Source organism: Cnephaeus nilssonii (assembly GCF_951640355.1).
Source record: "Cnephaeus nilssonii genome assembly, chromosome: 3".
In the NCBI taxonomy this organism is placed as follows: domain Eukaryota; kingdom Metazoa; phylum Chordata; class Mammalia; order Chiroptera; family Vespertilionidae; genus Cnephaeus; species Cnephaeus nilssonii.
The window spans coordinates 1,318,898-1,340,522 of record NC_137074.1 but is presented as its reverse complement, the minus strand read 5'-3'; the positions used below and the strand labels follow the sequence as shown (position 1 = coordinate 1,340,522).

At 62.9% G+C, this 21,625-nt stretch overlaps 1 protein-coding gene across 4 annotated transcripts in view; it reads right to left on the bottom strand.

The window, feature by feature from the left end:
• EVA1C (eva-1 homolog C) overlaps window positions 1-16,696 on the bottom strand; it is a 35,907-nt gene extending 19,211 nt beyond the window's left edge. For all 4 annotated transcript variants that reach the window (XM_079762618.1, XM_079762619.1, XM_079762620.1 and 1 more), the window contains exon 1: window positions 16,202-16,696. In XM_079762618.1, the coding sequence (XP_079618744.1) occupies window positions 16,202-16,352 (151 nt within the window). In that variant the 5' untranslated portion in view covers window positions 16,353-16,696. The remainder of the gene's footprint in view (window positions 1-16,201) is intronic.
• Window positions 16,697-21,625: the final 4,929 nt, after the last annotated feature.

Sequence of the window (21,625 nt, the reverse complement as noted above, 5' to 3'; positions counted from 1 at the left end):
CTCCGGCCGTAAACCTGGTTCGAGACTCAGGCCGATTCTTTCTGCAAGAACCTGTGCCCACGTCCCGACGGGGGGTCCATCCGGGAGGGGGTCCGTCCGGGACTCACGTGCAATGAGCTGTGAAGGCACGAAAGACCCGCGGACCGAAGGGCACGTGACCAAGTGCAAGGCGCCTGAGGGGCCCCACGCGTGCGGTTCCAGCCACGAGACCAGGAAAGGCTAGGCCACGCAGACGTGGGAGGGTCGGGGACCCAGGGCTTCGGGAGGGGGAGGGCCCATCGTTGAGCACAGGATGTTTAGGGCAATGAGCCTGTTGTGTGTGGTACTCTAACGGTGGACACACGGCAGCATACGTTTGTTTTTTAATATATTTTTATTGCTTTCAGAGAGGAAGAGGGAGAGAGAGAGATCAGTGATGAGAGAGAATCATGCATTGGCTGCCTCCTGCACGCCCCACGCTGGGGATGGAGCCCGCAACCGGGCCTGTGCCCTGACCAGGAATCGAACCCTGACCTCCTGGTTCACAGGTTGATGCTCAGCCCGAGCCACGCGGCCAGGCTGGGAAACTCACTTAGGTGACATCAACGGGAGTAGTGGGTCTCCTTCATGACGGCTCCTCCCTCTTGACCTTTCACACCCCAAAGGCCCCCCCTCCTCACACCGTCACCTTTGGGGGTTCCGGTTTTAAAACACGAATGGGGGGGCACCAGCCCTCAGACCCGGCACGGGCCCCCCCCCCACCTGGGTTCCTCGGCTGGTCCACCGAGATCCTCTTACCAAACCACAGAGCACAGCGTTCCGTGGACGGTCCCTCTGGGCCACAGGTCCCGCCCGCTGCTGGTGGAAAGTGCTTTCCTCTGAACCCCCTGGGCAGCTCCCACGCTGAGGCTGTGGGCAAAGACCGGCTCCCGAGGGGAGGCAGAGGGCAGGCTGTTAGGAAACCGTCCTCGAGCCTGGAACGGCCGGGAAACGCTCCGTTGACCATGTCCAACTGGGGGGGGGGGGGGGGTTGCGGGGGGGTACCCGCCATCAGCTCCGTGGCTCAGGGGCCTCGATGCGGCTGACGTTTAACTCAAGATACTCTCTTTCCTGGCCAGTGATGGCAAACCTCTGACATGCGTGTCAGTGCCATTTCTGATGACACGTGGCCGCTGAGGCGGCCGCATGCCAAGGATGAAACATTTATGTTATTTAAACTATAAATATCACGAAATAATGTTTTTTCCTCAAAGTGACACACTACCCGAATTATGCTCGGTTTTTTGGCAAAGTTTGACACACCTAGTTCAAAAGGTTGCCCATCACTGTTCCTGGCGAAACCCCCACTACCTGTCAGTAGAAACTTGTGCAGCCACAGCCACGGCTAGAACTTAGCTCCAAGCACTGTCCCGGAGGCACATCTTAGAGTCGTCCACATAAAGGCGTCTAGGTTTCCCTTTTTAAAAAAATGTATTTTTATTGACTTCAGAGAGGAGGGGAGAGGGAGAGAGATAGAAGCATCCATGATGAGAGAATCATGGATCAGCTGCCTCCTGCACACCCCCTTCTGGGGATCAAGCCCGCAACCCGGGCATGTGCCCTTGACTGGAATCGAACCCAGGACCCTTCAGTCCGCAGGCCAAGGCTCCATCCACTGAGCCACCCCGGCTGGGGCCAGGTGTCCTTTTTTTGAAGGCAGATGAAGACTCTGGGAAACAGACCCCTCAGAATGGCCAGGTGTCCTTTTCTGTCCTCAGACACGGGACGCGATTCCGGGTCACCACCCGTCACACGGACGGGAAAACCCATTGCTACAAGCAGCGCCCCGTGGCCAGGGCACGGCCGGTGCCGATGGCCGACCTTCCGATAACCGAGGTCTAAGGAGTCACTCTGCTGAGAAGAGGCCCTCGGCTGACCTCCCCTCTTCCTTCTCCGAGGCCAGAACCCCACACCGGCCGCGGCCCGGCCGCTGGGCGCAGGAGGGAGCTCACTACGCGGCCCCCGCCCCTGCTGGGGCCCCGGACCTCGGCCATTTCACAACGACTTCTGGGAAGAGAGTGGAATCCAGTCCCATTGTCCTCGCCTCCCCCTTTAGAGAAATAACAAAGTGCCGCCCCCCCCCCCCATTAATGCTTCAGATAAGAGGCTACACCCTTTATGCACAAACACGCCAGGTGTTGCTACATGTTCCAGGTTCTTTTCCAGAAAAGGGTGTTTTTTTCTTTTGTGCTTGTGAGTGTTTAGAGAACTGGCAAGAGCCCGGGAGGGGGCCGCCCACGCGTCGAGAGCGGTGAGTCGGTGTTGTGTGTGTGTGTGTGGGGGGGTCAGGACCCCCCCACAGCGGATGAAGGGCTGGTGGCTGGGCCCCCCCACTCGGGAGCATTGAAAGTGAGCTCAGACCTCAGAGGAAGCCCTTTCTCTCGGCCCACGTTTGGCACCGAAATTTGAACCTGGAGCCCTGACCCGTTTGGATAGAGCGTCGGCCTGCGGACTGAAGGGTCCCGGGTTCGATTCTGGTCAAGGGCATGTACCTTGGTTGCGGGCACATCCCCAGTAGGGGGCGTGCAGGAGGCAGCTGGTCGATGTTTCTCTCTCGTCGATGTTTCTAACTCTCCCTCTCCCTTTCTCTCTGTAAAAATCAATAAAATATATATCTTTTTAAATTTGAACCTGGAGGTTGACTGATTGGAGTGACAGCCACCAGCCTGTTTCTCAGACACTTTGGGGACCACATGGTGGGCAACCGAGGGGAGCTATCACCGCGCCGAAGTGATGCCTCAGGTCCTGGTCCCGGAACCCACCGAGGACCCGAGTCTCCACGGGGTGGACACACGTGTTTCTCCGGGAGCCCTGGGAGGAGCGTGTGGACACACGTGTTTCTCCGGGAGCCCCTGGGAGGAGCGTGTGGACACACGTGTTTCTCCGGGAGCCCCTGGGAGGAGCGTGTGGACACACGTGTTTCTCCGGGAGCCCCTGGGAGGAGCGTGTGGACACACGTGTTTCTCCGGGAGCCCTGGGAGGAGCGTGTGGACACATGTGTTTCTCCGGGAGCCCTGGGAGGAGCGTGTGGACACACGTGTTTCTCCGGGAGCCCCTGGGAGGAGCGTGTGGACACATGTGTTTCTCCGGGAGCCCTGGGAGAAGCGTGGGCTCGGCTCCTTGCAGTACTGGGACGGCGGAAAGCCTGGCTGGCGGAAGGAGGGCCAAGGGACCCTGGCCACTTGCAGGTCTGACCCGAGCGCCCCGGTGACGCTCCACTCCCCCTCCCCATCTGCTGCCCCGCGGGGAAGATACAGGGACAAGGACAGACTCTGGGGAGGCAGACGGTGACAGAGGCACAAGATGGAAGGAACCTGGGTCCCTGAGTGACAGCACGGAGCGCAGCCTCCCCCCTCTTCCAATGAGGCCAGACGGAGGCACGAGCAGGAAACAACCCCTTATCCTGTCATTCCTCCGGGGCGTGGGAGTGTTGGTTCCGGCAGTGGCCGGCCTGGCCCGGCAGCAGGTTCCTGTGCCGAGGGGAAGGCTGGCAGGACGCAGCGGCGCACCAAAGGTTCACCACACACATCTCGCTGGTGTGTGGTGGGGGAGGTGGCATCATCTCATGCCTCCTTCGCGCCTCCCTGGGGGAATCACTTCGTTAAGACATTGCTACTGAAAAGCTGTGATTGAAGTGAGTTCAATTACTAAGGAGATTAAAGGGATTAGGGAACTCCTTAATTAGCCTCCCTCTTCCCCGATGACTTTAAAAACTGCATCAGGGGACGTGGAAGGCAGAGGCTTGTGGGCCCTGATGGGATGCCCTCCCAGGCGGCAGCTCCCGCACACGGGCGAGTGGGGCGGGGGGGGTGGGACCGGGGCGGCTGGTGTGGCTCGCCGGAGGTGCTGGCTCAGGATCAAAAGCGTCCGAGCACGCGGTGGCCGCCGGCTGTGACGCAGGGAACCCAGGCTCTGGAACCCCTCGGATCGGATGCGTGTTTGGACACGTTGAGTACAACCTCTTTGGACCTCAGTTTTCTCAACTGTGAAACGGGAGCCTCGGGCCTGCTTTACAGGGTTGATGGGCAGGTGGTAAGAAATAGCCTAATTGAACCCACTTCAATTACAGCTTTTTAATAGGGCACCTGGTCTGGGGGCAGGGCGGTCAAGTTCACTGCCGAGGAGAGCAGGGGAGGAGGAGAAGGAAGGTGACGGTAGCCCCAACCTTGGAAGAAGGGGGAGGGGGGCCCAGAAGAGGGCGAGGACCTGCTTCGCCTGGTTTGGCCTGAGGACAGGCAGCTGGCGAAACCGTAGGTGACGTTTGCTTTCACGTCCCACACAGCTGCCCCAGGAGCGGGCGCATCTCCGTGCTGGCGTGATGCCCCGGATCACGTGTCCCGGGTCCGAGGGCGCGCAGAAGCATTTTCACAGGAACGAGCGAGATGCCGCCTGCAGGGACCCGCCAGGGCCGCTCTGGACAGGGCTGCGGGCTCCTGGCACCGCTCTCCAGCCCACAGACCCCGGATCCCAGCGTCCGACCGATGGTTCTCAAGGAACTCGGCTCTTCTCTTTGACAAACTCCTTGGTTTTCTTCAAGGTTATGAACACCATTCCCAAGGGCATTCCACAAAACCCACCCAATGTCCACACCCACCGTTGTCTCAGGAGCGGGCGAAGGAAGCCCCGCGCCCAGCGGTAACATTCCTCGTCCACGTGGAGAAAGTGGCCCTGGACGTGGCTGCAGACCCTGGCGGGTGCTCACAGCCCAGCTCTGTGACTCCGGCCGGAGAGACGGGCATTTGCCCTCGCCACCAGTGCTCCAGGTTTTGCATTTTTATTTTTATTGATTTCAGAGAGCGAGGGAGAGGGAGAGAGATAGAAACATCAACGATGAGAGAGAATTACTGATCAGCTGCCTCCTGCACGCCCCACACTGGGGATCAAGCCCGCAACCCAGCAGGTGCCCTGACCGGGAATCGAACCGTGACCTCCTGGTTCCTAGGTCGGCGCTCAACCACGGAGCCACCCGGCCGGGCAGGTGTGCCTTGTTCCCTAAGCAGCTGACGGAGCAGGAATCTCCAAAGCGGGAACAGGCGAACAGCGGACCCAGAGGCCGGCTGGGAAACGGGCCGGTGACCCCATCTCCCTTCGGCCTCCTCGCGGGCTCAACGGAGGATTTTGGGTGGAGGATCTGAGCGAAGCCTCGTTGGTTTCACTTTAAGAGAGCTGACAGCGTTCCCTCACAGGTGTGTGTGTGGGGGGGTGAACGTAAAGCAATAATCACGAGCAATTAGGCTGGCCTGCCCCGTCTTCAATTCACCCTTCACTGAGCCCCTGGCAGGCGCTGCCCCCAGGGCCTGGGTGGCCTCCCAGCGGGCTCGGCCTCACCGGGGCCCACCCTCCTCGCCCTGCTGTGGGCGCGCGTTCACCCCCACAGGTGAGCCTCGCCTGCCCTCACGCGCCTGCCTCTCCATCTGCTCCGTGTTCCCCCCGCCGGGTGCCAGGAGTGACTCCCTCTCCCCCGGGCCCAGTGTGCCTCCTTTAACCGCCACCCCACACCGGGGCCGCTCCCCGGCTCCCGGCTCCGGCCCCGCTGGGCGGTGAAGCCAGGACAGCGTGACCTGGCACCCTGGGAGGACAGCTGCACCTCCTCCTGTTGGTTTGTTGTTGTTAATCCTCGCCGAGGGTGTTTTCCCGTGGATGTTTAGCGTGTGGGAGGGAGAGGGAGAGACCGAGAGAAACATCGATGTGAGAGAGACCGGGACCCGGGCCGGGGAGGAGCCTGCAACCCAGGAACATGCCCTTGACAGGAATCGAACCCAGGACCCTTCACTCCGCAGGCTGATGCTGTCCACTGAGCCACACCGGCCAGGGCTGCAGCTGCACCTCTTTGAGCGCAGACTCCGTGTCTGCAGACTCGCCTGCTCGCTCACGTGTGATCCCGAAAGCAAGCCGTGTGGGGCTGTCCTGGCCGTCTGGACGGGCTCAGAGCAGAACGCTCAGGGTCCCCGTGGGGTCAGGAGGTGACCTCTGCCCCTCATCCCGGCTCACCTGCCACGTGTCCTTTCCGTGGCCGATTTCACGGGCCACGTTTTCCACACGCCTGTGCTCCATGGCAGTGACGGTGTCGTGCACGGTGTCCCGTGTGGTGCGGAGGTGCCGTCGGGGCCCCGGAGCGCCAGGAGGCAGGCCCTGGAGCAAGTGCGGGCTAGGTCAGCTGGCGCGGGCGGCGATGGCGCTGCCGGCCTCGCTCCGGGTTAACGGCAGCACTGCCTCGTCCACAGGGGCCTTCAGACGGGAACACGGAACCAGGTCTGCATTCCCGGGGCCGCCGGGCGTATCCGGCCATTCGGAGCTGGAGAGCAGCGACCATGGAAACTCGTCCCCAGCAACCAGGACGGGGCTTCCCACGTGCGACAGAGCGGGACACGCCCACACCGGGCGGCCTCCCACAGGCCCTCCGTGTCACTGGGACGCAGCAGCGCGTCCTGGGCCTGCGGAGGCCCCGATGGGGCGGACTGTCTCCGACCTCCCTGTGTGTGCGTGTGCGTGCGCTCGCTCCAGCCTCACAACAGGCCTCCCCCGCTCCTCCCCCCCTGGCAGCAAACAGCGCGGGGGAGGGGAGGGGGCGGGGAGCGCGGCGGGACGTGCGGGCGGCCAGCAGGTCGCCTCGCTGTGAAACGCGCTGGAGCTGGCTCAGCGCAGCCCGAAGAGGAGCGGCAAGGCAACCCCCACTCGGCACGCGACGTGCGTGATTGTCTGAGATCGCTGACGAGCCGCCGGAGCGCGCTCACCGCTGTCACAGGGACATAAAACTGAAAAGGAGGAGACCCTCCACCTGAACCTGTGTGACCGGTTAACCGGTGTCACCCCATCCCTCTAACGGACAAGAGGGAGTCACGGGTGTGAGGTTCTAGTAACGCAGGAACCGGGGCAGTGGGATCTGGGGGCTGAAAGGGCTTCCGAGCGGCAGCAGCGAAGCTCGCGCGTCTGAGACGGGGAGACCCCTCCGATCTGAGATGAACAACCGGTCACAACAGCCTGGCTCCAAGCGGGTCGGGCTGGGCATCGTCCTACACACACTATCGGGTGCCTTGGAAGTCAGCACCCCCTCCCCTCCCCCCAAAAAGGTGACGGGCTGCCAGGGGGCCAACGCTTAGGGGAGCGCGGCCCTGTCCAGGGCGGAGGACTGGAGAGCACACTTGGAGGACCCCGCCCTGCAGGCGACACAGCCCGGCAAAGCCACAGGCGACCGTGCGCGCCGCCCTCTCCGGCCCGAACGCCCGCTCCCGTGCTGTGCTGGCTCCACCCTGATCCCGCAGCGGATCCCCAGCCAAAGCTCCGGCTCCAGACCCTCGTCCTCCCTCCTCTGCCCGAAGACCTGCTTCGCCGGCGCCCACGACCCTGACAGCTTCGCCAGGTAAGCTGCTCATTGAAGGGACCAGGTTCGCCGAAACCGGTGTGGCTCAGTGGATAGAGCGTCGGCCTGTGGACTAAAGGGTCCCAGGTTCGATTCCGGTCAAGGGCATGTACCTTGGTTGTGGGCACATCCCCAGTAGCGGATGTGCAGGAGGCAGCTGGTCGATGTTTCTAACTCTCCCTCTCCCTTCCTCTCTGTAAAAAAATCAATAAAATACATTTTTAAAAATAAATAAAAATAAAAAATAAATGAAGTGACCAGTTAATCTGGGCGTGTGTGGCTGACGGCCACGCCTGTGACCTAAGAGCCTGCAGCCCTGGCCCGCGGCTCAGTGGTTAGAGCACCGGCCTCCCTACCAGAGGGTCTCGGGTTCCATTCCTGGTCCAGGGCATGTACCTCGGTTGCAGGTTTGACCCCCAGCCCTGGTCAGGGCACATGCAGGAGGCAGTCAATCGATGTGTCCCTGTCACATCAATGTTTCTCTCTCTCTCCCACTCCCTCCCTTCCACTCTTCTCAAAATCAGTGGGGAAAATGTCCTCACTCCTTGGGTGAGGATTAAAATAAATAATAGATAAGCCAACAGCATCGGCGAGGCTCCCGAGTAATGGGACGAAGCGGGTCTCAGTCCTCCCGGCTCCCGGGGCTCCCGGGGCGCCATGCGCACAGGGCACAGCATCCCGGCCAGGCGGGTCCTGCGCAAACGCCTAAGAACAGAACCAGGAGGAGCCCCCCCCAACCCCAGCCGCGGGGCAGTCGGAGAAAGGACCGTCTGGCCGCCTTCAAACGGGCCGGGTCACGGAGGACAGACCCCGGAGCTGGTCCCGGTCTCGGACGGAGACCTGAGGACGGAGAACGGCGTGGGGCGTGGGGTAGGGCAGCCCGGGACCCGGTGACACGGAGCGGGCTCTGTGGCTCCGAACACGGCACGTGCCGGGTAACCTCGGATTTTGCCGCTGCTCAGGGCGGCGTCAGCGTGTCCGTGTTCTTCGGGTCAGGACTGGAGGGCCGTTGGCAACTCAGAGGACACTGAAGCCGAGGCAGTGAAGGGAGCATCCGGGGAATCCGGGGGAGGGTGCAGGAGAAGTCTCTGTACCCTCCCCGCACGGTCCGTGTCTGGGAAAACGGTAAATATTTACTGAGCATGCGGAGGGCGGAGGGGTGCCATTTCCCAGCAGGCCTCCACCTGCTGCCCGGTCCGTGCCCAGGCCCCGCCCGGAGGCTCCCCTCCGTCCACCCGCCCCGGGGGAGCGCAGACGTGGGCACCCGGGAGGTTCCCGCGGGAGCCGGGGGGGGGGGGCGGGGTGAGCAGCCAGGCAGCCCGGCTTGTCAGGCGAAGGACAGTTCTGGCCGGGCTCTCTGCCCTCCCACTGTCTCCTTTTTTAAATGTATTTTTATTGACTTCAAAGAGGAAGGGGGGAGAGACAGAAACATCAGTGATGAGAGAGAACCATGCATCGGCTGCCTCCTGCACGCCCCACACTGGGGATGGAGCCCACACCCCGGGCCTGTGCCCTGACTGGGAATCGAACCCTGACCTCCTGGTTCACAGGTCGACGCTCAGCCTGAGCCGCGCCGCCGGGCGGCGTTTTTGGCGGCGGTGGGCCGCCTTCCCTGCCCTGAAGTCAGGAAGAAGCGGAAGTCTCCGGCACAGGCAGACCTTTCCCCTCAAAACGCGGGTTTATGGCTTTCGGGAGCCATAAAGCTATTTTTAAATAATCCTGGGAAAATGCTGGGCACCTCGCTCAGAAACAAGAAAAGGGACATCAGGACTTGAGCTTGGGGTTTCAAGAGGCAAAACGGACCCCAGGTGTGCTCTGTGGCACTCTGCACCGCGTGCGGCCACCCATGCCCACGGGGTCCCGCACCCCGGCCCTGGGCCCCCCCTCGACCCCCCATGCCGAGGCCGCGGGTGGCGGTGACCTGCCAGAGCGCCGGGCCTGTTAGCTCTGGAAGGTGTGTTCAGTCCCTCGGGCCTCCGAGAGGCAGGTGTTTCAAAAGGACCGTCCCTCCCTCCCCTCACGGTCGTATTGACAGAAAGGGGTGTGCCGGCCCGGCCTGGGGTCGGGGCGCGGTGTTTCTCACGGAACAGGGACTGGAGCGCCGTGCGCGTGCCTTACAGCCCAGCCTCAAATGGGATCAGGCTTCCCGCTCCGCTCCCCCCCCCCTCGTCCCCCCGCAGGCGGAGAGGGAAGGGCTCGGGGCCGGTCCCCCGGTCCTGGCTCTACGGGACGGTGATTTATGATCGCTGAGCCCGAGACCCTTGGGAGCTGCTTAGCATGAGAAGAGTGAAAAGTCCTCCACGTCGGGAGAAAGCGAGACGGAGGGGCGCACCGGCCCGTCTGGGACTGGAGGCTGCTGGGAGGCTGGGAGGCCTTGCAGACAGAGGGCTCCCCCCGCCCCCCATGATGCCCCCACACGGCAGGGGAAGGCCCCGTCTGTAGTCATCACAGGAATGCTGGCGGACTTGAAACGGGATTACCCTCTATTATGCTCCTCCGGACTCGAGATCGGCCTCGCAGATCCTCCTTGGGTTTCTTCCTCCCTCTTCCCGCCCCGAACGAGGCGATTTGTATTCAGGGGACAGCTGAGGCCGACGGGAAGTCAGACAGTTTGCAAACACACGTGTCAGAGGCCGCGGCCTGCGTGGTGCGTCTGTGTGGCCTGGTTCTCGGTGTGCGGAGAACGTGGCCCTCCGCGCACCTGTGGTGCACCTGACACCAGGGTCCGGACGCAGGTGTGGGGAGGTGACGCCCGGGCCTGGCACTGCCGCCTCGGAGGCCTGCGGACACACTCCCACCGCTCGGTGCCAAGCTCTGCGGTCTGGGCACACCCGCAGACGGTGCCTCCCCGGCGACCGGTCACGCCTCAAACCCTGGTTCCCTGTGTGGCCACGAGCCCACGGAGAAGGAAGTCCCCCAGGACAGGGCTGGCTCTCAGAGGAGCTCGGCTCACAGGGGGCACAGCCTCTGGTTCCCGACGCCTTGGCACGTCCCGCTCTTTCACACGATTCCCCACCGCGGCGTCCCCGGGCACGGGGCCCAGCTGGGGGCGACAGGTGTCTCCGCGGGAGCTCGCCCGTCCGCGGAAGAGCGCCACTGAGCCAACCAACTGGCTCTTGCCCTGGCCGGTGTGGCTCAGTGGATAGAGCAACCGCCCACAGAGTGAAGGGTCTCGGGTTCGATTCCGGTCAAGGGCACATACCTGTTGCAGCCCCGGGCAGAAGGCAACCCATCGATGTGTCTCTCTCACGTCGTGGCTTCTCTCTGTCTCTCCCACTCCCTCCCACTCTCTCTAAAAATCAGTGGGAAAATATCCTCGGGTGAGGGTTAACCAGAAAAAGGAACACAACCACACACACACACACACACACACACACACACACACACTTGTCTCTGGGCTGTAGCTGCTGGAGGGACTGGACACCTTAGGGCGGCTCTCCAGGCCAGGAGGTGCAGAGGCGCTGGGGGGGCGGGGGGCACCCGAAGTTGTACCATTTCTTTGCTCACATTTCTCTCCTTTGAGTCAGTCTTTCCTTCTAGCCTCCGTGTCCTTCCTCATGAAGCCCAGTGAGGGTCCGTCAGTGGTCAGCGCATCCCCTGCACACCCTCCCAGCGAGCGTTTGCTGAGGGCCGTGGTCGGCAAACCGCGGCTCGCAAGCCACATGTGGCTCTTTGGCCCCTTGAGTGTGGCTCTTCCACAAAACACCACGGCCTGGGCGAGTCTATGTTGAAGAAGTGGCGTTAGAAGTTTAAGTTTAAAAAACTTGGCTCTCAAAAGAAATTTCCATCGTTATCCTGTTGGTATTTGGCTCTGCTGACTAATGAGTTTGCTGACCACTGGGCTAGGGGTACAGCTCGGCATTGGTTGTTTTTTGGTTGTTTTTTTCAGAACCTGGAAAATATTTCACTGGCTTCTGCGCTCGCTGCTGTTGCAAAGGCTTTATAGTCACATACTATCCCGCTCCTCAATTGTCTCAAGGCTACCACTTCGTTTTCAGGGTTTTGTAGTATCGCTGTTACAGGCGTAAACGTCCTTTACTTGCTTGGGATGCTGGAATCCAAACCTTTCGTTCGTTGCTGAGAACTGAGTCCCGGATCGTGCTGCTCTGGGCCTGCCCCGCCCTGGCTTCCCCTCATCCCGCGTCCTAGGATCGGGAGGACGCTGAGCGTTCCCTCCGTCCTCCACGTCTTATAAGCGTGGGCCATGTCTTCGCCTCTTCTGCTGCGTTCTGGGTACTGTTTCCCGCTTTATCCTCCAGTTTGCCATCTCTCTCTTCAGCTGAGTCTAACCCAGTGGTCGGCAAACCGCAGCTCGCGAGCCACATGCAGCTCTTTGGCCCCTTGAGTGTTCTAACGCCACTTCTTCAAAACAGACTTGCCCAGGCCGAAAACCGACTTCTGCGCATGGGCCACGAAGTTTCGGTCGCACTGTACGTGCATGCCCGCACGAGGTATTTTGTGGAAGAGCCACACTCAAGGGGCCAAAGAGCCGGATGTGGCTCGCGAGCCGCGGTTTGCCGACCACAGGTCTAATCCTTTGAGCTTTCAGCTCCACCATCGTCTTCGTGAACACAGCGGTTTTAGTCAAGTCAGTAGATCTATTTGGCTCTCTTTCCAACATGCCCGCTCTGTAGCCCTTCATCCCGTCTTCGTGTTTTAAACTCCCTCGGTCACGTGAGGACGCTGCTGCTCTGACTGCGACCGTTGCCCACACGCTGTGGTTTGGACTGTGTGTTCCTATCCACAGGGTTCCATGTCTCAGAGCCTCGTGGGGTTTGTGTTGCGGGTGTTGCTATGCTGGGAGTGTTCCAGTGTCTGCTTTTGCCAAGTGCCCCGGGCACCACCAGCCGGGATAACGTGGCCCGTGTCTCAGCTCGGGTTTCCTGGCGAAGGTGACGTGGACGCAAAGCCCAGACTGAAAAGGCAGGCCTGTGGCCATGTGCTCCAGGGACATTACCTGTCCTCCAGCCCCAGCCCAGGCTGAGCAGTGGTGACGAAGGGAGGGAAGAAGGAGCCGGAAAAGGTCAGCCTACTCCGTGGGTAGCTGGCCCAGGGCTGGGCACCCCATGAACTCCCTAGAAAGGTCAGGCAGCTGTCCCTGCACTCAGCATCCACAAGGCCAAGGTCCAGCCTGGCCCCACCTGGCTGTTTCCCTGCTGGGCTGTCCCGGGGGGTCGGGAACCTCTCCGTGGACCTGTGTCTGGTCACAGGCATCACTTCCTGCAGGGGCTGCGCCGAGGCCTGGGGACCATCTGCACAGGGAGGGTTCCGCGGCCCCCGCCCCCCCCCCCCCCCCCGGTCCTTGGTTCTCATCTGCTTCCCTCTTCTTCCCACACTCCTGGCTGTGCCCCAGGATCACGCCAAGTGTGTCAACATGCGGCCCGACCGCTCTGTCTGAAGGCAGGCGTTTCTGAGGAATCCACGTGGGAACGAGAACGGTTTCCCACCCTCTCCCGCTCCCCCACCCTCTCCACAAGCCCGTCCATCACTCAGGCCTCTGTGAGAAGGAGAAAGGACAGGAGAGAGTGAGCAGAAGCAGGGAGAGAGGACCCGCCTGCCCTCAGCAGAGACGAGGAGATTAAAACCATCAAAAAAAAAAAAATCCATCAAAAAACCCAGAACACAAACCGAACGGAGGACGGCGAGCAGTGTGCAGACGCGCTGAAACATGGCCCTGGACGGCAAGACGTAGAGGCTCCCTTGCTCCCCCCTCTCCGCCCTCCCGCCTCGATCTTGGAGCACAGATGCGGCTGATGGACGTCTCTGTGTTTTCTTTTCATCGGTGGGCAATGCGAACCTCACAGGCCGAGCCCGCAACTGAGGCACGTGGTCCAAGGAGCAGAACTCCGCCCGCAGGGGAGCACGGCTGAGCGCCGGCGTCCGCGTGTGGGCCCAGGGTCAGGTCCCTGATTCTGCAGGAGCGGCTCCGGCCTCCGGGGATGGTGTCTAAGCTGGCGGCATCGCGTACCCTCAGGGCGAGGAGCAGGGGCTGGGAGGCCTTGCCCAGCATCGGGGCGGCGAGCAGGACTCACAAGGCACCGCTGGCTCATTACAGGGAGATCCTGGCTGCGGCCCCCGGGGCAAAGGGAAAACCGATGACCCGGGAACGCTGCCCCACTGACAGCCGGGCACAGGCCGCAGGAGGAGGTGCGGAGACGAGCGAGGCTGAGGAACCCCGAACCCCGCACTGCTCCCCTCCTGTGCAGACACCGGCCGGACCCGGATGTCTCTCACGCGGACACACCATCCTCCCTGCACCCCCTTCTTCGCACGGCGAGGGGTCCCCAGCTCCCTCCAGCCTCCCTGGTGGTTTCGGGCGTTTCCCTACGTGCGGAAAGCTGGTGCCTTCCTGTCCCAAGCCGCGCCCCAGGCCGTCTCCCGGGGGGCGGGCCGCCTTCCTAGGCCCCCCAAGTTCCTACACGGGGACAGGGCTGCCCGTCCCCAGGAAAGCAGGCCTGGGGGGGGGGGCTCTGAGGCCACGGGTGTGGCATGGGGGCATGGGCAGGTGGGGATTACACCATCTGGACCCACTGTTTGACTAAAATACTCCACTGCACATTCAGCCCGCCGCCTCGGAGCTTAGGGATTCTGCTCTACGCTGCCCATCACGTGGTTGGGGGTCCCTGGAGGTTCATCACGTTTCAAGTCAAATGAACCCACTTTGCAGGAGTCCCTGTTTCTTGTGTCCGTGACGCCACAGCCTATAGGATTCAGACAGAACCCTGAGTGTGCCTGTGGTTTGGGGGGGAGATGTTCGTTTTCTTTTCTTAAAGGCCCCCGACACTTTCTCCCTAGTCTTGGGATCCCCCCCCCGACACTTTCTCCCTAGTCTTGGGATCCCCCCCACCCCCCGACACTTTCTCCCTAGTCTTGGGATTCCCCCCCACACACACACTTCCTCCCTAGTCTTGGGATCCCCCCCCAACACTTTCTCCCTAGTATTGGGATTTCCCCCCCCCCGACACTTCCTCCCTAGTCTTGGGATCCCCCCCCCCGACACTTTCTCCCTAGTCTTGGGATCCCCCCCCGACACTTTCTCCCTAGTCTTGGGATCCCCCCCCCGACACTTTCTCCCTAGTATTGGGATCCCCCCCAACACTTTCTCCCTAGTATTGGGATCCCCCCCCCCCGACACTTTCTCCCTAGTCTTGGGATCCCCCCCAACACTTTCTCCCTAGTATTGGGATCCCCCCCAACACTTTCTCCCTAGTATTGGGATCCCCCCCGACACTTCCTCCCTAGTCTTGGGATTTCGGGAGGCCAGGCTGGTGGGTGAGGCTGGCGGCCTCCCCGCTGGCTCAGGGCGTGTTCACCCCGAAGCAGGCTCCCGCCCGGAGCAGGAAATGGCCTTTCTCACGCAGGCGGGCCGTTTGGAAGGACGGGCATCCCAGCGTGCACGCCCTCGGGGTACAGCCTCCTGTTCGGGGCTCGGATTCACCCTCTGGACAGTGGCCACACATGGACCAAGCCCGGGTGGTGACCCAGGCGGCTACAGTGTCCCTGACCTGCTCCATCTCCTGGTGACGCCATCCCCCCCCCGACACCCCCCCCCCCCCACACACACAGCGGCTGCCTGGGCCTGTGGCTCAGTCCCCCCCAGCACAGGCGGCGCTGGGGCGGAGAGCTGCTCTCCCGCTGAACTCGGCTCGGGCAGGACCTTCCGAGCAGCCGGGAGTCCTTCCCAAAAAAGTCCATGGCGCTCCGAGAGGCTCTCCCCGCGCACCGCCTCACGCCGGCTCGGGTGTTTAAGGAGCGAGGTCTGCTTGCCAAATGGGCATATCTTGGCTTCCTCTGCCAGGTGGAAACTCTGCCCTGATATTAAATATTCAGAGAAAGGCACCTCTGACCACGGGCTCTGGGCTAACAATGACCCGCTCTGTGAGGGACCGAGAAACCCAACGCGCCTCTGGTTTCCAGGGGCTCCCGCCGGCCGGGTCCTGGGCTCCTCTCCCCTCGCCTCCATTTAACCACAGAAGCCCCTGCAGGCAGGCCCGCCAGGACCGCAGACCTGGGCTGCGGAAGATGCTGGAAAGGGGAGGGGCTCGGAGCTGCTTCCCCGGCTGGGAGAGGGGGACCACCCCGGCAGGAGGGTGGTTACTCCTGGCAAGGACCGGGGGCGCCAGTCCCTCGTCCACCCAGAAACTGCTCTCCCTGGGGTGCCAACCTCCAGCCCGGGAGGGGGCGGGGGGCGGGGGGGGGGGGGTGCGTCCTGCGAGCTCCTGGTCCCAGTCCCCGGATGGAGGAAGTCCTTATGTTGGAAGGGGACTGGGAAGGGAGGGGGTGCTGGTACCTTTAGGAGGTAGTCAGGCCCCGCCCCTCCCACCCCCGTCTCCTCTCTGTTCTGTAAGCTTCTGCTCACCGCCCCCGACCTTCCGATCCCTCGATCCCTCGGGGTCCCCCGCCCCTGGCAGGCAGACTTCGGGTCTCCCCGGATGCGCCCGGACGGACGGGCAGGTGGCGAGCCCAGTGCACCGCCCCCCCCGCCCCGCACCTGCCTTCCCGCGCTGGGAGGGAGGCTGAGTCCCGGGAGCCTCAGGCCCGCACACCTCGGAGGGGTCGCTGATGCTGCAAACTGAGTCCACAGCGCGGCCAGCTCCACACGGCGACCCACCCTTCACGGGGGGGCGCTCCCCCGCCTCCGCCTCACGCGCAGCCACGATGTGCTGAAGGCTCACCCCAGGCAGGAACACTGGCAGTGAGCGCACCCCAACTTTCATCCAACTCTGCCGAGCCCCCTCGGGCGACTGCCCCGGCCGAGGGCTCACCTGGGCACCTGCCGGGGGCGCACGGGGGGCGCACGGGGGGCGCACGGGCGCGTCTTACCGGAGAAGTCGGCGAGCGCCGCGATCTCCCCGGAGCAGACCAGGACGGCGCAGAAGAGGCGCAGGAGCTGGCCCGGCGGCTCCACCTGCCTGCGGAGGCCGGGGTGCGGCGCGGGCGGGGGCGCGGGCGGGCGCGCGGGGCCCGGGAGCATGGTGCGCGGCGGCCGGGGCGCGGGGGGCTGCTGGGCGGAGGCCGGCGTCACATGGCGGGTGAGTGGGTGGCAGCGCTCCGGGGCCCCGGCCGCTCCCCCGGCACCGGCTTCCCAGCAGGGAGGGGGCGGAGGCCGGGCGGGGGGCCGGGCGGGGCGGGGCGGGGCGGGCCCGGGAAGGAGCCGCGCAGCTTCCCCGGAGGAAATCTCGCCCGCCGCGCGGAGGAAACGAGGGGGGCCGGGAAAGTGTCGCCTTCGCGCGCCCCGCGGCGGGGGGGCTGGTGCCGGGCGCGCTGCCCCCACGAGGGTGCCCCCGCCGCGCGCCGAGGGCCGGGCCGCCGGAGCGTCTTCCCCGCCCGGTCCCCGCCCCGAGCCGGCCCGGCACCCCTGGCCCGGCCCGCGCTGGCCCGGCGCCAGCCCCGCCCTGGCCTCCGAGGAGCCGGCCGGTGCCGTGACGCACTTCGGAGCCAGCGCCGCGCTGCGAGCCGGGGCGCCCGGGGCGGGGCGGGCCGAGGCGGGGGCCACGGAAGGTGGGGGTCACGGAAGGCGGGGGGCCACGGAAGGCGGGGGTCACGGAAGGCGGGGGGCCACGGAAGGCGGGGGTCACGGAAGGCGGGGGGCCACGGAAGGCGGGGGGCCACGGAAGGCGGGGGCCACGGAAGGCGGGGGGCCACGGAAGGCGGGGACCTGGAGGTGCGACGCGGCCGCCCGGGACCCGCCCCTCTCCACGTGCAGGTCCCCCGCACGCAGTTTCCCGGGTTCAGAGCGGAGACCCCGCCGCGCCCAGGTCCCCGCAGCCCGGACCGAATGCGCCGCTGGGGGTGCGGGTCTCCAAACGGGCGGCCCCCAGAGCCGGCTTCTTGGGGCTCCGACTCACCCGCACTCCTCGGGCTGCGGACCGAGCGCGGCGCCCAGGACCCGCCGGACCCACGCGCGCAGCGGGCCCTGCGGAGTGGGCTCGGGTCCCCCGGCCTCTGGGTCCCGCGTGTGGACGCCCGGGCCGCGGGCGAGGGGCGCGCTGAGGGGCCGGGCGGGGAGGGGGGGACCAGGGACAGGGGAGGGGGGATCGCGGCTGCGGCTGCGGGTACCTCGGCCCCAGGGACCAGGCCCCGCGGGCGGCGCGGGGGCGGGCGGAGCCCCGTGGGCGGGGGCGGCACAGAGCGTTCCGGACGCCGCGGGAGGCCGGCCAGGCTCGGGCCGACGCGGAAACGCAGATAATGAGCCCGAGGGCGGCTCCGCTCGGCGCTGCCAGAGACCGCGGAGCGGGGACCGGAGAGACGCGCCGCCCCCGCCCCGTGCGGCCTCCGCGAGGGGCGCGAGGACCCGGGGCGGCGGTGGGTCCCGCCGGGAGGACGTGTCTGCGAGGCACAGGGGCGGTTAAACTCCACATTAAAGTGCTGGGCCTCCTCTTACTTACTTATTTATCTATTATTTATTTATCATTACCTTTTGCTGTTAACCCTCACCCGAGGGTACTTTTTCCTTTGATTTTTTTCCCACTTTTAAATATATTTTTATTGATTTCAGAGAGGAAGAGAGAGAATCATGGACCGGCTGCCTCCTGCACGCCCCCCACTGGGGATCGAGCCCACAACCCGGGCCTGTGCCCTGACCCGGATGGAACCCGGACCCGCAGGCCGAGCTCTACCCGCTGAGCCAAACCGGCCAGGGCGGGACCTCCGCAGTGGCCCTCAGACCTGAGTCGTTGGGGAAACTGAGGCTGGGTGGTGGGTAAGGGTGCCTAGCTCTTGGGAGCCACCCCCTAAGTAACACCTGCCCCAAACTCAGGTCCTCGTGGGCCGTCCTCCACCCGTCCACTCACCACGGGGTTGAGATAGGAACCGGTGCCTCTGAGCGAGATCCTTGGCCCAGAAGGGGGCCACGCCCCTCCGTCCCGTGGGCACCCAGGCTCCCAGAGGCGCTGGGCACAGCCGCTCTTGGGCGGGCAGCCCCCTTCCTCCCGTGAGGCCCCAGTGAGCTGATCCAGGCGCCCGGCAGGAGGCCTGGGCCTCACCAGGGCCCGGTCAGTACCAGTCCCCTTACAGTGAGGGGGACAGACCCTGGACAGGCAATGCCCCGCGAGCCAGCGTCATCAATACAGGGGCCCCAGGGGCAGAAGAGGGGGCGCTGAGCGGAGGGAGGGAGGGGGGAGGGACCTTTTCCAGGACGAGATGGATGGGAAGGATGGGAAGAAGGGGCCAAGCAGAAAGAAGCTAGGTGCTGGGGAAGGGTGACCATTTTAGGAAAAGGGGCCAGCATGCGGGAAATCCACAAGAGCGTGGCTCCCGAGAAGGATGGAGGGCCCGGCCGGCGTGGCTCAGTGGTTGAGCCTCGACCTATGAACCAGGAGGTCAGGGTTTGATTCCCGGTCAGGGCACAGGCCTGGGTTGAGGGCTCCACCCCCAGTGTGGGGCGTGCAGGAGGCAGCCGATCCATGATTCTCTCTCATCATTGATGTTTCTCTCTCTCTCTTCCTTTCTCTGAAATCAATAAAAATATATGTTCTTTAAAAAGAGAATGGAGAGAAGACAGCGTGGGCAGCACGGAGAGCAAAGGGCACGCCTCGGTGATGCAAAGCGGCCGCCCGCCCCCCCCCCCACCCCCCGAGCGCAGGGACCCGCACAACGACCGAGCACCGTCATCTTTCCCTTAAGCAGCAAAGAGGTGTAAGCACACGCGTGGGGTGAGCAGGCGTGTGTCGCTGGAGGCTTGCTGCAGCTGCTGAGGGCAACTGGACCAGAGGATGCCAGCGCGTTCAGAGACCCCAGACCCCAGGGAATGGAGAGCGGGCTCAGGCAGGTACGTGGACGCCATATCTGTGGCAGCCCGAGTGCCCATCCGTGGGCGAGCCGATAAACGGAACGCGGAATGGGATGCAGCCACAAAAGGAACGAACCTCTGCCCTGGCTGGGGTGGCTCAGTGGACAGAGCGTGGGCCTGCAGACTGAAGGGTCCCGGGTTTGAGTCTGGTCAAGGGCACAGGCCTGGGTTGCAGTCTTGATCCCCAGTGTGGGGCGTGCAGGAGGCAGCGGATCCATGATTCTCTCTCATCATTGATGATTCTCATCATTGATGTTTCTCTCTCCCTCCTTCTCCCTTCCTCTCTGAAATCAATAAATATATATATATTTTTAAAGGAATGAACTTCCAATAATACAGCATGGGTGAACCTTGAGAACATTAGGCTAGGTACCATAAGCCAGACACGACACGATGCCACGTACACGAAAGATCTAGAACCAGCACGTTCAGAGCGAGAAAGTAGATGAGAGGTCACCAGCAGCCGAGAAGAGGGGGATGGAGTTCCTGTTTGGGGTGATGAGGAAGTTCTGGAAATAGACAGAAGGGAGCGATGGTTGCACAGTATTGCGGATGTGACGAACACACTGAATTCTACACTTAAAATGGCAAATTGCATGTTGCATGTATTTGCCACAACTTCAAAACATGAATGGTGTAATGTGCCCAAACCCATTGAACTGTGCCCTTGAAATGGGTGAGTTGTATGGCATGTGAATTCTATCTCCATAAAGCAGTTGGTGTGTTTTCTTAAAATCAAACCATGACAGCCCTAGCTGGTTTGGCTCAGTGGACAGAGCATCAGCCTGCAGACTGAAGGGTCCTGGGTTCGATTCTGGTCAAGGGCACATGCTGGGTTGCGGGCTTGGTCCCTAGCAGGGGGCGTGCAGGATGCAGCCAATCAATGATTCTCTCTCATCATTGATGTTTCTATCTCTCTCCCCCCTCTCCTTTCCTCTCTGAAATCAATAAAAATATATATTAAAAAATCAAACCATAACAAGGACAGAGGGGGCCCAGGGAGGTGACTGAGTCCGAGTGGAGCCAGGAGGCTGTGGTTGTGTGTCCGGCTGGGGCTCTGCAGGCCCAGGGCGGAGAGGAAGGTGCCAAGCGGGGGAGGTGTTTGCGGGGGGGGGGGGGGGGCGTACAGCGCAGCGCGGTCGATGGTAGAGGAGGCCTGGCTTCCCTCTGCCTTGCCCCCACCCCCCTCCGCTGCTCTCCGTTAAACCAGGCTTTAGTCCTAATCTGATCTCTCAGGATTTCTAAACCACGTGAGAAAGTGAAGTAATTCCATTTATCTTCCTCTCTGGAGCCCTTCTTCCCAAGGGCCTGGTGCCTCCAACCAAATGGAAACCAATTACCGCCCTCCCACTCTCTGTCTCTGATTATTATGCAACCAAATGCCCAGCCCCGGGCACCATAATCACCCAAACACCCGAGGCCAGGAAGGCGGGGGTGGGCGGGGAGCCCACTTCAAAGCAGGAGGAACCCTGTAAAACCCATCGGGCAGAGAGGGGTAACCTTCTCCGCGGGCGCTTCCCCTTCGCGGTGGGATTCACAGAATTGAAAGCGGCCGTAGGTCGCCCGTGGTTGTTCGGCACAGTTACCGGAGCTGGAACCTCAGCTGAATAAGAAAGTGCCCCCCAAACATCAACACTCCCCACAGCCCTTTGACCTGCTGGGTGCTGACAGGACCAGCCCCACCGTTGACTGCAGCATGGCCGGAGCCCCTTGTTCAAGCACGAGCAGTTCCAAGACAGCGAGCCGGCGGGTGGCCACATGCCCGGGAGGCTGGTGCCACCCGGCTCCTGTCCCCGATGGGACTGAGGCACAGAGACACGGACCACCTGCGTCAGGACTCCACACCCCCACAGCCGGCAAAAACACCGAAATTAGGGAGGGCCCCCGGGTGGGATCAGGTCACCGCGTTCCCTTCTGTGCGGTGGCCCCGCTGGGTGGTCTCGCCCTCCTGCTCTGAGTTGGAGGCGGCCTCTGTCCCCACTCCGTCCATTGCGTGTGCGCGAGGCGGGCTGCTTGCGGGAAGCCCAAAGGACAGTCCTCCGCGTATTTGAAGTTTTCTTTTCCGGTCTCCGTTACCTGCGATCAATGGCAGTCTGACAAGACTGCATGGAAAATTCCAGAAATAAACAATTAACAATTCATAAGTTCCCAGTCGTGTGCTGTTCTGAGTAGCATTGCGATGACATCGTGTGCCATCTGCTCCGTCCTCGGAGCTCGGCTGTGAGTCAGCTCTGCCCGGGTCTGCACGCCACGTGCCGATAAGCGAGACCACACTCACGTAACCTTCACTCCAGTGCATGGTCACATTAGTTACTAGTAGTCCTGCCCACGAATCCATGTGCCACTAGCTCACTGCCGCCCTCCAGTAGCTCTCCGCCCATTGCCCTGCCCTCCTGTAGGTCCCCCCACTCCTCCACCCCCCTCATAGCTTGCTGCCCTGCACCCTCCTGTAGCTC